The 15,061-nt window shown below is 41.0% G+C and overlaps 1 protein-coding gene across 1 annotated transcript in view; it reads left to right on the top strand.

Moving 5' to 3' along the window:
- Nucleotides 1-15,061, top strand: part of UTP20 (UTP20 small subunit processome component) — a 204,108-nt gene that overhangs the window by 96,483 nt on the left and 92,564 nt on the right. The window contains exons 26-27 of the mRNA XM_033952529.1: nt 4,611-4,777; nt 9,507-9,715. Of these exons, the coding sequence (XP_033808420.1) occupies nt 4,611-4,777; nt 9,507-9,715 (376 nt within the window). The remainder of the gene's footprint in view (nt 1-4,610; nt 4,778-9,506; nt 9,716-15,061) is intronic.

The following is a 15,061-nucleotide window of genomic DNA, read 5'->3' as shown; positions in this document are numbered from 1 at the left end:
GTCTGATCTGGTTCCCATCAATTGATCACTGGGTTTTTATTCATTTGGATCTGATTAAAAACAACACGTGAGTTAATATTAATTATTATATTGTAGTTATTAGTAAATCAAAAAGGAGGACTTTGACAAATCATGAAAAAAAATTCTAATTTGTGTGTGCTGAGAACACATTATTGGGGGTATTAACTAACACCAAGTGCTAATGGCATTAGCACACACTGGTGTTCACGTTCAAAAAGATGGTTGTCCAAAAACAGCATAAACTGGCACTTGAACGCCTTACTAGTCAAAACGTCCAAGTGGGCATTTTCAAAACTAAGTTTCCTTACATTTTCTGGTTGTTTTGTCTCCAGTGCTTCTAAATCTTAAAGGTGTGTGTTTTGGGTGGGCGTAGGGCTTGGATGTTCTTCAGGGTCAATCAAACTTTTAGACCAATGCATCATTTAGACCAGTGTATCGCAAACTGTGTACCTCCTGAGATTTCTGGTGTGCTGCGACACACTGACGAAGAGGAGAGTCGTCCACACCAGCTGCCTGCCTACAGGATGTGCCTCTCGCGGCAAGAGACACGGCCTTTAGGAAGTCAGCCGGTGCAGCTGACTCTCCTGGCCGGCGTCTCTCCTCTTCTGCCCACACCTCCCGGATCCCTGTAATGACGGGGTCATGGCCAGACGGGCCTCCGCGCATGTGCAGACATTGACGCGATGACATCATGCATGTGCACAACGTCATCGCGTCGACTTCCAGGTGCCTTCCGGCCAGGGCACTGGTTTTAGTGTGCCGCTGGCCGGAAAAGTTTGCGAGACACTGATTTAAATGTTTGGAGTTAGACCTGTTTTAAAAATGAGTAAGGGTAAAAATGGTGGCCAGACTGCCCAGATAACCACTGGAAGAGATTAAGGATGACCCCTCTCCCCTACTCCCTGAGTGGTCATGACCCTCCAGCCTGTAATACAGCTTCAGATGGTCACACAGACAGCTGAGCGGAGCAGAAGGGCTTTCTAGGGGGTACTGCAGTGAATGTCACATTTAAAAGTCTCAGGTACACATGTCACTATAACCTACTTATATTGTACTAGTCTTTAAGCCCGTTACATTAACGGGTGCTAGAATAGATGTGTGTGTCTATCTTTCTTTCTCTCTCTCTCTCCTTGGCCGTTTTCTGTCTGTCTGTCTGTCTTTCTGTCTCTCTTTCCTTTGCCGCTGTCTGTCTTTCTTTCTTTCTTTCTGTCTCTTTCCTCGGCTGTCCACCACCACCCCTTCCCTGCTTCCCCCGTCCAGCAGTAGCCCTTCTACCTTCCTTTTACCTTCCCCCTGTCGTGCAGCACCTCTTCCCTGCTCCCAAACCACCGTTCTTACCCTCCCTCCATCCCGGCTTCCTTGTCTCTTCTGGCCCACCGGCACGAACCGCTACCGCCGCTGCTGCTCTTCATTCGCCTCTTCAAAGCAGCCTGTTGAGGATCACTGGCCGGCTGTAGCGAACATCGCAGGCCGCTCTCCACCTCGGGAGCACGTTCCCTCTGATGCGATCCCGCCCCTCCTCTGACGTAAGGGATCACGTCAGAGGGAACGTGCCCCCGAGGTGGAGAGCGGCCTGCGAGGTTCGCTACAGCCGGCCGGCGATCCTCAGCAGGCTGCTTTGAAGAGGCGAATGAAGATCAGCAGCGGTGGTAGCGGTTTGTTGTCTGGCGGGCCAATTTTGAACACCCCGCGGGCCTTAGAGTGAGTGAGGGCGGGAGGAGGGAGTCACCGGCGTGTTCTCCACCTCCTTGCGTCCGTGGCCATTTAAAACTCCGCATGCGCAGTAGGGTTTGAAGTGCGCATGCGCGCTTAGGGTTTTATTATAGTGTAGATAGATAGTGAGTCCTCTAAACCCTCCCAAAACCTACTCTACCTACCTAAAAATGACACCTGCAGGCATAAGGGTGTGCAGGTGGGTACAGTAAGTTTTAGAGGGCTCACCATACAGTAATGTCTCTCAAACTGTGTGCCACAGCACATTGGTATGCCATGAAGGATTCCAGAATTTTACTTTATTTAAAAAAATTCCTTTCATAAGTTAACACTAGAATAGATGACATGTACGTCGCATACACAAAAGTCTATCAATGTTATGAGCATCTGTGTGCGTAAGGATACAACCATCCAGCCAAGCATCATTCTTTGATGTGCTTGGTCCTTGAAAACTAACGGCAAGTAATTTTATATAACTAGGAGTTCTAATCTATTTGCCTATCCAAAAATTAATGGCTGCAGATACAAAACTTTTTTGGATAAGACTCTTGCATTTCAAGCAAGTAAGCAACAGTCTTGGTGGGGTAATTGTCTTGGTGGAGTTATGTTGTTTTATGGTGCATTTTGAAAAGTAATTAAAACAGAGCTGTTTGATAAATTCATTTCCTAAGCGTGGATATTATGGTTAACAAAAATTTTGTATTGAACATGGTTAAGAAATTGTTGAATTTTTAATTAATTGTACTTCGCTGATTGTCCAGCCTTCTTCAGTGTAAACCGCCTAGAAATTGTTTGATTATGGCGGTATAGAAGAATAAAGTTATGTTATGTTTATGTTTATTTTATTTTTTGCAGTAGTTATCCTAACTTGAGCAATAAAGCAATCAAAGCTTTGTAACCATTTGGCTCTTATCTTTGCGAACTTGGATTTTCAGCTCTGACAGAAATTAAATTGTAAAAAAAAGAGAATGACTGTAGATGGTGAATGATGAAATGTTGACTATCAAGCCACGTTTTGAGTTAATTTGCACTCAAAAACAAGCTCATCCATCACATTGATTAGCAGTTCTATTCTATCTACTTTAGTTTCACCGTTGTTACAATTACCCAAACATAGCTTAAAGAACTTTAAATAAATAACTCTCAAATTTAATTTTTTTTTTTAAATTCTTTATTCATTTTATAATTCACAAGTGTACAGTAAATATCAAACAATTAGAATACAATATCACTTGAAAATCTACCATATCATACAACAAAAAGATATAACCCCCACCCCTCCCGTTTCCATATACAACAAAAAATATACCACATGAATATATCTTATCATTCATATATATTATTAATAGAAATCCAACCCCCCCCGATCCACATGTAAGAATTAAAATTGGGAAAAGTGTAAATTATTCATTAGAATAATTTAAAAATGGCCCCCACACATCCTTAAATTTATTATAGTAACCTTTTTGAACTGCCAACGCTCTTTCCATTTTAAACACATGACATACTGAATTCCACCAGAAACAATAATTCAACCTTGTACAATCTTTCCAGTTATACGTTATTTGTTGAATGGCAACTCCTGTCAATATCATCAAAAGCTTATTATTATTAGCAGATATTTGAGGCTTAGCTCTCATCAGCATGCCAAATAAAATTGTGTCGTATGAAAATGCTACATAATTTTCCATTAAATGATTTATTTGATCCCAAATAGAGATCCAAAAATTTTTAATGAATGGACAATTAAACAACAAGTGATCTAAAGTTCCAGCATCAAGGTTACAATGCCAACATCTATTAGACCTAGAGCAATCCAATTTTTGTAAATGAACAGGGGTCCAGAGTGCTCTATGCAACAGGAAAAACCATGTTTGCCTCATAGAAGCAGACATTGTACACTTCAACCTCCAGGACCAAATACGTGGCCACTGAGATGCATTAATTTGATACTTAATCTCAATGCTCCAAATTTAATTTTTTGTTGATTTTTCAGTTTTATAATTTCAATTATATGTGCCACGAAAAACATTTGTTCAGTTTAGTGTGCCAGAGCTAAAAAAGTTTGAGAGACACTGCCATATAGTATAAGCAGGTTATATAGTGACATGTTCTTGGGACTTTTAAATGTGACATTCACTGTAGTACTCCCTAGAGTGCCCCTCTGCTCTATTTTTATATTTTTGTGGCCAGTTTGCTAAGAATGTTGGCTGCTTGGATGTCCCAATAGCTTATTTTGTGAATTTTTCATTTGGACATCTTTGTATTTGAAAATGGCCAAAAAAGATAGATGTACTAAAGGCCAAAACATCTAGATAGGTCATTAAAAAAAAAAAAAAAAAGATGTCTTGCTGTTTTGAAAATGGACATTTTCTCTACTGGATTTCTAGACGTTTTTCCAAAAACATCCAAACTTAGATGTCCTATTGAAAATGCCCCTCACTGTTAATAAAAGTCTGCCTACATTTGATATTTATGCCTTGAATCTCAAATACGTTAGCAAATTGTTTTAAGTATTCATTATTGGAAAACTTTTCACTTCTTGCAGAAATGTTCCTTATCATCCTTGCTAAATCAGTCTAGACAAGTGTGTTATATTCCTCTGCCAGTAGGTGGAGCCAGAGAAAAACAGTTCAGTGTTGGCTTCATTTCTCTTTATAGAGATACTCCGATGTCAGTATCTTTGAAATAGTATTTTCATAGTCAGACTTCTACTTCATGATTCTTCAGAAATGTTTGGCTACATAAAGTGTAAATATCTTCAGACAAAGCACCCTAGTTTTAATGTATCTTAAACTGGTTAAATGCTATAATATAGTTAGAAAATAGCTGTGAACAAATTGCTTTGTCAGAAATCTTTATTTTATTTTGCAAAGGATTCTGTATGGACGAATGAGAAATAAAACTGGCAGCAAAACTAAGGGCAAGTCAGCAGCAGGAAACCGCATGGCGATTGTTTTGCGATTCCTTGCTGGATCCCTTCCTGAGGAGATCAGGGTGTTCTTGGATCTGGTGTATGAGCCCGTGAGGCACTTCAGCAATGGTAAGCTAATTGAGATTTTTCTTTGAACCTGTCTTTGAATTGGTTGATGAAGTATTAAGTATAGCATTATGTGTGTGTCATACTAATAATAATAATAATAATAACTTTATTTTTCTATACCGCCATTAAGGCGTCTATGTCTTCTCTTTGTGTTTTGCAACTTTATGAAGATAATGAGATATTTAGACATTCACCCACTGTTCATTTCATATTATGTTGGATGCTTCATTCCCTACTGTACCATGGATTATAAATATCAACATAGAGGGACACTTAAAAAATGTATTGTTTTGATCATATGTAGACTTTTTAAAAATATATTTGTTCCATTTACTGTCACAATAAGGCACTCCCATCAACTACATGTTTTGATGGTCGCTCATGATAGAATATATATCAAAGAAAACATTGTATCCTATATTTGGAAACTGTTAGAATTTTAGAATTGGCCATTTTTCAGAAGATGACCCTCAGAGTGACATACCAGAAAGGGGGAAGACAAGTATCCTGGTAGACAAGCTAAGCAGTATACTCCAAACACACATAAGTGATCTCTGGACTCATGGGTAGCAAATATGATTTCCTCAAAACAGAAAAGTCCCTTAGTTCTTCTCCAACATAGGGACTCACAGCAAAGTAGCCTTGAATGTCTTGTCCTAAATTCAAGCGGAAGGTCTTCCTTATGCATATCCGCTGATTCTGCTGTTAAAGATTCTCTTAAAAATCAGAGAGCCTCTCCTCTGGGAATTCTTCAGTGCTGATCATGGAGGAGGAAATGCTTAATTTCAGCATTGGGTCCCTTTTCCTCATAGCCTGGATGTTGTGAGGTGGGCCATAGCTGCTCTGAATCTACCTAATAGCATAATACACATCCTGATGGTAAGACCTAGATTGCTTTTCCTGTTCCACAATAAAACTGCTTGTATACTTTTCACATTTTTGAGCCAAGTAATCTCTTAGGGATCAGTGCAGTGCAGTTAGGCCTTACCACCATGTAGAAGAAAAACCCATCTCTTTACATCCTTTAGTTGTTAGATTTATACAGAACTTGGCTTCTATTAATGCCTTCCGTATCAAGATTGTTCTAATGTAGCTGCTGAAACTTTACATTGAACTAAAGTGCCTGACCTAGCATTTGTTATTTTTGATGGCAATTACTTCAGCTTGAAGATTGAGCTTCAGGTTTGGTTTCGTCTTTTTTTAATGTGCCAGAAGCTCTAGAGAAAGGGGAGAAGAGAAAGAGAAGTGGGGAGGGGCAAGGTGCAAACCCCAGCTCTCAGGATCCCCACAGCTCAAGGGTCCCAACCCAGGGGGATAAAGACTGGCAACAGCTCATTTACTGAGCTTGGGAGAAAAAAAGCTGTTCCATAGAACTCAACCAGAGAAACACTAGCTGTAGCCTGGGTCCATGGGAATTAGGCCACAAAATAACAAAAAAATCCTACTGTTCCAGTCTAACCTACACTATGTAGAGAAATATTGACTATCTCTAGGTTGACTGATGATGTCGCTGGGAACTGTCGGTTTTGCTCTATCTGCTGGTTGAGGCTATAACCCACTGGTATGGACCAATCTAGCAGGACTCAAGGAAAGGAAATTAGCAAGTAAGAATAAATGTCATTTTTTTAGATTTATGGATCACTTCTGCAAACACACTGAAGGCATTTTAGAATAATATAATGAAAATGCATGTATAGAATTATACATGATAGATCACCCTGTGAAAGATTTTAAGCTTAGATAGCATGTTCTTCTGCATCCATAGTTCATTTCTAAAATGTTGTCAGATTTTCACCTTGATCATCCCACTAACATTTTTCCTAAGCCATGTGAGCATGATAGTGACCCAGTCTTATGCCTTCAATTGAACGAGAACCTTAGCCTTCTACTTGGAGTAAACTAAAGTGTTAATAAAGTCTACCAATCTTTGTTTTGTTTTGTTTTTTTTTTGGGGGGGGGGTCATTCTAATAAACTGAGAACTGGAATTACCGTATTTTTCGCTCCATAAGACGTACCTAACCATAAGACGTACCCTAGATTTAGAGGAGGAAAACAAGAAAAAAAAATCTTATACTGAAAACCAGCTAAAATAACTGCAAGTGAACTTTTAGACCCTGCTAAACTTGCAACACAAATGACCTCATCTCAAATACATGTGTTCTTTCCTTTAAAGTACCGTAATATGCAATCCAGTCATCAGGGTCAAAAAGAGGAAACTGCACCCGTGGGGCTGCCGGTATCCTGGCAGGAAAAAAAAAAGGGAGAGAGCACAAGGGGGAAAAGAGGTGCACTGCACACGAAGAGGTTCTTTATTTCTCTGTCTCCCCCCCCCCCTCGTTCCTGCGCGCGAAGCAGAAGGTTCGGGAAAGTGCAGCCACTAGGGTGAAATGTCAGCGTGGCACTCCACTCTGTACTCTTGCGACTGCCAGCGCCAATGCCTCAGATCACCGCACATGCCTCAGAGACCTTGGTACTCCCGAAGACAGTGGTGAGACGTGTTCGGTAAGCATACCTCCAGCATAACCCCCCCACACACAATTTTTAAAATATATTCTCTCATCCTTTTTTTCCCTTCCACCCCAACCGACATTTTGCAGTGGCTCCGTCCCATACTCTCTCCCTGCCTACCTTGCTCTTCACCTCCACTGCTGCCAGGGACTTGCTGCTTATGGCCCTATGGCTCTAATTCATTGTTGAAGCCGACCAATGGGGCTCTTTGTCCTCATGCTCCGCCTCCTCCCTGGGACAGCCGCGGTCCCAGTTCGCTGCCCCGGAAGTTGTTCCTAGAGACCGGCGGTTACGGCTGTGCACATGCTCTCCTCTGAGCTCATTGCTGATGGAGGGTGAGGTCAGCTGCGAGGGCTCAGCACCACCATCCTGGCTTCCTCACTCAGACACCAGCAGAGCCACGGCACATGGGAGCAGGGTCCAGGGACCCAGGAGGGTGAAATTCTCTCTGCGGCTGGGGTATATTCGCTTTTTTCCACTCACTTTTGGAGGGAAAAAAGTGTGTCTTATGGAGCGAAAAATATGGTACTACTTATATACTAACTGTTTGGGTAGCAGATGGTATAAGAACATAAGAAGTTGCCTCCACTGGGTCAGACCAGAGGTCCATCGCGCCCAGCGGTCCGCTCCCGCAGCGGCGCATCAGGCCTATGACCTGTGAAGTGGTCCCTGACTATTCCTATAACCTACCTCTACTTCTATCTGTACCCCTCAATCCCCTTATCCTTTAGGAACCTACCTAAACCTTCCTTGAACCCCTGTAGCGTGCTCTGGCCTATCACAAACAGGCCAGATCTTAGAGTGTCATAATGTCCAATCCATGGCTTTATCATTAGCCTACTTGAGGTCAACCTTGCAGAGCTGGGCCATGCAATCACCTCTCATTATTACTAAGAAAAGAATTTGCAATATGACAGTAGGTTTAGTCAGCCTGTCCTCAGGAATCTTTATCAAGCATAGAATACAACACTGTCCCTCATGACACATTCTTTTTTTAATTTGCTGATGGCAATCCCACTTGTGAGGGCTTTCAATCCTTCTCTTCCTTCGAGAAGATCAAGTTACTCTATGGAGAACACCCGATACAGTAAGTAACTTTGTTTGGAGGACAGCAGGATTCAAGTCCTCAAATACCTTCACACCTCCTGTTGAAGTTGTATTGTACAACCTGAAAAACAACTGAAGGAAGCCCCATACAGCCTTGCAACATGGGAAGTACAGTACATGCACTATTGAGGCATGGTTATGTTGAATGAGGAAAGATTATGCAAATCAACCTCCATGCAAGTGGGTAATAAGTTGAATATTCCAAGCCTAAAGCATGAAGTGTGTTAAATCTTTGGATTCTGCAACCCTCACCCTGTAGAATTTTGAATGTAAAATAAACAAGCTTCCTCTGGTCCTAGAAACATGATGACAGGTAAAGGCCAAATGGTCCATCCATTCTGCCCATCCACTATCTCCTCCTCTCCCAAAGAGATCCCACATGCCTGTCCCACACTTTCTTGTCTCCATCACCTCTACTGGGAGACTATTCCATGTATCTATCACTCTTCAGTAAAAAAAAGTTATTTCCTGAGATTACTCCTGAGTCTGTCACCTCTTAACTTCATCCTATACCTCTCATTCCAGAGCTTCCTTTCAAATGAAAGAGATTTTCCTCATGCGCATTTATGCCACATAGATTTAAACAACTCTATCAAATCAACCCTCTCCCGCCTTTCGTCCAAAGTATAGATAAAAACATGATGGCGGATAAAGGGTGAATGGCCCATCCACAACATCTACTATCTCCTCCTCTCCCTAAGAGTTCCCATATGCCTGTCCCATGTTTTCTTGAATTCAGATACAGTCTTCATTTCCACCATCTCTATTGGGAGACTATTCCACATATCTACATATTGAGATCTTTAAGTCTGTCCCATATACCTTATGATGAAGACCACGACCATTTAAGTAATCATAGTTGAAGTTTGCGCATGCTTAACTCTTAATCTCTAGGTACTAGAAATAAAAAGCTGCCATTTAAAAAAAAAAAAATCCTAATAAGCCGGCTTTCAAGAAAAATTGCGGTGGCCTGTTTTCTGAATAATCATTTTGTCTTTGGTACAGAGGTTCTTAGGAATAAGGCTCAATACTGGGTAGGATCTTGAGATGTCTTGGTTGAAGGTTGCAAATAAAGTTTTCTTTAAGATTTTGTTTTCCTTTTTTGGTTTGTAGGAGACTGTCATTCTGCAGTACTGCAAGCAATGGAAGGACTGGATTTGTCTAAAATCCTTCCTCTTGGACGCCAGCATAGTCTGTTTAATAGTTTTGAGGTTGTGCTGAAAAACCTGGGCCACCTGATTAATCAGTACCTGCCAGAGATTTTGCAGATACTTCTCTGTTTGACAGCAACTGTATCCTGTATCCTGCAGCAGAGAGAGAAGGTAAGGCATGGGATGGAAAGGACTTCTGGAAGTCATCTAGTCACAATGGTTCATAGCCTGGTCCTCAGGCCCCTATATGGTAAGTCTGATTTTTAGGATCCTCTCAATGAATATGCACAAGATAGTTGCATTCACTTCTTCCTTTATTTGCAGATATAATTTATGCATATTCATTATGAGTTTACTGAAGACTAGACTGTCTGGGTGGGTCCTGATAATCAAGTTGAGAACCACTGGTCTAGTGATCATTTCTACCTCTTGTCACAAATCACTGACTTGAACCACCCGAGACAGATGGTTATCCAATCTATTTTTCCAAACGGCTAATAACGTAACATAACAAATTCACTTATATACTGCAGAAACCTCAGTTCAGCGTGGTTAACAACAATCAAGAGGCTGTACAAGCACAGTGTGTTATAATCAAATTCAGAAGAATTTATCAAATAAGTAGGTCTTTAGCATTTTTCTAAAGGAAAGATAGGAGTTGGAGTTTGTTATCAGGACAGAAAAGGGTTTATCCCGTGATCCGGCTTGAAAAGATAAAATTCTATAGAAGAATCTTTTGTATATGCAACCTTTTACAGTAAGCAATGTAAATATTCTAAAATGCTGAGAAAAATGTTTTCTGTCAGTTAATTTAAAGTGATCAATAATATAATCAGGTATAACGCCAATGTCTTGTAACAGGTACAACCTAACTTGACTAATATTCTTGCCTCAACTGGGAGCCAATGTGGCTCAATCAAATTTTTTTCAAGTTGAAAATCAACCAAATGGCCATGTTCTGAATGATGGCCAACCTTTTGATATTCTTTTTACCGGAGTCTAGATAAATGATGTTATAATATTCCAGGGAACTCAAAATCAATGATTGAGATTGCACCATGTATGCAAGAGGCTTGTTCCAGTGCTGAGCATCTCTTACAGTTATAAAGTTCTGACTAGTGCCCAACCTAAATGACCGTTAGGAAAATTTAATAGCTCATCTTCATCATTATTGCAATATACATAATGATTGGGCAGGTAAGTTTCAAGTTTATTTATAATTTGGTATACCGACCATCACAGTTATCTGGCCGGTTTACATTATTAAACATTAAAAAATGGAAATAAAATAAGGCAAGTTGTAGCCAAGTCAAGGACAAAAGTTTAGACAAGTTGGATACAAGAAGAATTGGGGGGGAGGGAGATTATAAATACAATTAAAAATAAGAGGAAGGGAGAATACAGGAAGAAAGAAGGGTCACTTCTTAAAAGCAGTTCTCTGTATTTTTTTTCCTTAGAAAGTATTCTTAGCTGCAGTTTTGCTATGAATCTTTGAATAGAAATGTTTTGAGGTTGGTTTTAAATTTGATTAGAGATTTTTTCACAGCGGAGATGTGGTGGCAATTTAAAAGCGCTAGTGAACTCATAGTAGTGAAAATTCTGCTCCCTTTTCATGCAGAGAACAGATTCTGTTTGGGCCCAATGATAACTGTAGCCAAATAACCCAACAGAGAGAAATTTAACCTTCTACCACATGATCATATTTATTCTGGTAAAGTATTAAGATATCTCATGCCAGCATTCAAAGGCTTTGGTACATTTCTATGCCTGGCTCTCTTATCCTGTCTCCAAGGTCTTCTGGGGTTAGTCGTTTGAGGAATATTTATCAAACGTTCTCTGTTCATCTTTGTATGCTATGGTTGCCATTACAAAGCAACAGTGTCCTAATGGTTTTGTGTTTATTTGGGGTAGTTTTTTTTTTTTTTTCTCAACAAACATTAACCACTGTTAAGTTTTATATGCTGCCTGTACTTATCAATTGTGGGTGGAGGAAGCATTATCCTAGACAAAGATAGAGGAAATAGAAATTTGAACCTAAGGAAACTGAAAGATTTAGGGCTCCTTTTACTAAGCTGCGTTAGGGCTTTAGCGCGCGGAATAGCGCGTGCTAGACACTAACGCCAGCACTGAGCTGGCGTTAGTTCTATTTGCATAGCATGGGGTTAGCGCGCGCTAATCTGCTGCGTGCTCTAAAAACGCTAGAGCACCTTAGTAAAAGAGCCCTAAGTATATTTATTTGATAGTACAGTCAAACCTCGGTTTGCAAGTAACCCGATTTGCGAGTGTTTTGCAAGACGAGCAAAACACTCAGCAAACTTTTGACTCGCAAACCGAGTGTTGACTCAATTTGCGAGCACCCCCCCCCCCCCGATAACTGGCATCGCTCCCCCCCACTCGCAAAGGCCCCCTCGCTCCAACCGGCACCCTCCCCCCCCCCCCCCCCCCGCGTGAACCGGCCCCCCTGCCCGAGAGGGAGAATTAGAAGTCCTTGAGCATGCGCAGATGCATGCTCAAGACAGGCAGAAGCCGGAAGATCTTCTAGGCACCGGCACGATCTGGGCCTGCATGCCGGTGCCAGACGTGTGCGGGGGGGGTGGTGCCGGTTGGAGCGAGGGGGCCTTTGCGAGCGGGGGGGGGAGCGATGCCGGTTATCGGGGGGGGGAACATATCAGAGCGAGTTTCCATTATTTTCTATGGGGAAACTTGCTTTGATTAAGAGCATTCTCCTGGAAAGGATTATGCTCGTAATCCAAGGTACCACTGTATTTAATAGTTGGTTTTACACAATAAAATCAGTTAAGTCAAACAAAATGAAGTTGCAAATTATGGGGAATGGTGGGAGAAAATGTGGGTAGAACAGGAGAGTAGAGAGATGGGAAAGTGAGGAGGAGGAGAAAAGGAAAACAGGAAGGTGCTGCCACAAGCAACGGACGCCAGTCTCAATGTCTGTCGCTTGGTTCAGGGCAGCTGGTCGATCAATGTTCTGGAAGGGGAGGGGATCTACTTGGGGGGTGGGCATCCCTCCTGCCAATTTTCTCTCGTGTGGGAGGGAGGATTCCCGGGGCTGTGTTCGTCGGGGGTTGTTAGGTATTTTGTGTGTGTAACACATGCAAAATATCTGTGCCATTGAAAAAAAAGAATGAAAAAAAACAGGCAGACCTGTTGGTTTTTTCCAATAGCTAAAACCCATGGATTATTATTATTTTATATTTTTTTGCTTAACCAAGCGATGTTAGTGCATCAATCGCTTAGCTACTTTGCATGGGGTTTTAGCTAATTTGCATGGGTGATCAAAGGGAAAAATACATGGTGAGCCGTTTTGTGCATCGGGTCGGTAAAAGTGATCGTCGCTAAAGCTGTGAAAACAGGTTTAGCAACGATTGCTGACTTTAGTTCAGTGGTCTCAAACTCTTGGCCTGGGGGCCACATGCAGCCCGCCAGGTACTATTTTGAGGCCCTCGGTATGTTTATCATAATCACAAAAGTAAAATAAAACAGTTTCTTGATCATATGTCTCTTTAGGTATAAATTACTATATTATTAAGACTTAACCAAAAGGAAAGATTTATAAACTATAAAGAGTTTTACCTCATGCAAAATTGTCATTTCTTTAATAAGACATTAACTATTTTTTTCTGAGGCCCTCCAAGTACCTACAAATCCAAAATGTGGCCCTGCAAAGGGTTTCAGTTGGAGACCACTGATCTAGCCCATAGTCTTTTCACAGCCTGAGCTACCAAAAGAGCTATTTTGCAGTAAGGAATAGTGATTCAGTAACTCATGAAACTGTTTGGGATGCCAAAGTGTCATTTTCTAAGTTAATTTAACACTTCATTAGCTAGAGAGGTGTTAAAAAGTTCAACACAAAAAAAGCACTGTCTTGGATAATCATTTCTAGAAATTGTGGGCAGTTATACAGTAATTGAGAGTATTGCTGAAGTGCACTAAAAGCAGAACAAAATAACCATGTACCCGTCAACGCCTCCTTCAAGGGTCAAAAGGCATTGCGATAGCAACATTTTCAAAGAAATACGATTTGAGTGCTTTCTTAAATTTCTTAAAAGAGAGTTCCACTCTAATATCCACGGTTACCAATTTAGAGTAACTAATTACTTTTACTTTTAATATGATATGAATGCAGCATTTTTATTCAATCAAATAACATTGTTTAATAAAAACAGATCTTGCAATAGACATATGTGATGGAATCAGCACTACGCAAGGATGCATAATGATAAATAATCGGGAGGTGTCAAAATTTGCCCACCAGCACGAAAAAGTCTTCTGTAAACAATATGTGACAGCCAGGCTTCAAAACTGTGATATATAGAGAGATAGAAACACGATGGCAGATAAAGGCAAATGGCCCATCCATTCTGCCCATTCGCAGTAACCATTATCTCTTCTGCTCTTTAAGAGATCCCACGTGCCTATCCGAGGCCCTTTTGAATTCAGACACAGTCTCTGTCTCCACCACCTCTTCCGGGAGACTGTTCACGCATTTACCACCCTTTCTGTAAAAAAGTATTTCCTTAGATTATTCCGGAGCCCATCACCTCTTAACTTCATCCTATACCCAGAGCTTCCTTTCCTATTCCAGAGCTTCCTGTCAACTGAAAGAGACTCGACTCTTGCACATTTAGATCACTTAGGTATTGGAACTTCTCTATCATATCTCCCCTCTCCCATCTTTCCTTCAAAGTATACAGATTGAGATTTTTAAGTCTGTCCCCCATATGCCTTATGACGAAGACCACGTGCCGTTTTAGTAGCCTTCCTCTTGACCGACTCCATCCTTTGTATATCTTTTTGAAGGTGCATTCCTGTATTTTGGGGAACTGGCATCATTCCAAACTTTATTGCAGCATGTCCGATATTCAGCTGTTTCTAAGGTGCCTATATCACTTTGGATCAGTGGGTCCTTGAGGTAGTTAAATGGGGCTAGGCCTTGGGCAGACTGGATGGACCATTTGGGTCTTTATCTGCCGTCATCTACTATGTTATGTTATTCCCCTTTCCTCTTCTTTTCTGCAGCTGAGACAAATAGGAAACATGCTTGAAGTACCTGTATATAAACTGCTTTTGAGTATGGTTGCATAACTACAAAAAAGTGGTATACAAGGCCCAATCCATTTCTTCTCTTCCCCTTATTATATATTGAATGTCTTAAGCTTCTTTTTCAGTTATATGTTGAAGGTTTTCTATGCTTTTAGTAGTTCTTTTTGGAACGACCGTGGAGTGGAAGAGTAGCCTAATGGTTAAAGCAGCAAAGGGAGGTATCTTTTCAACCAATGATTAGTCTTTATTCAAACAAGTTGGTCCCAACAAGGATTCCAGTTTCAGCGTGTAGGAGACGCTTTCCTCAGGGGGACACTTATGCAGTCAAATTGCGATGTACACCATAACGTGCTTTCACGTTGTTTGAATAAAGACTAATCATTGGTTGAAAAGACACCTCCCTTGTCTTTTTCTTGCTAGACTGTCATACCCTAAGGCAGTGGTCTCAAATTCAAACCC

This window comes from Geotrypetes seraphini, chromosome 7 (genome assembly GCF_902459505.1).
Source record: "Geotrypetes seraphini chromosome 7, aGeoSer1.1, whole genome shotgun sequence".
NCBI classification, from domain to species: domain Eukaryota; kingdom Metazoa; phylum Chordata; class Amphibia; order Gymnophiona; family Dermophiidae; genus Geotrypetes; species Geotrypetes seraphini.
The sequence above is the reverse complement of the archived record's forward strand: the minus strand, read 5'-3'. Positions and strand labels throughout refer to the sequence as shown.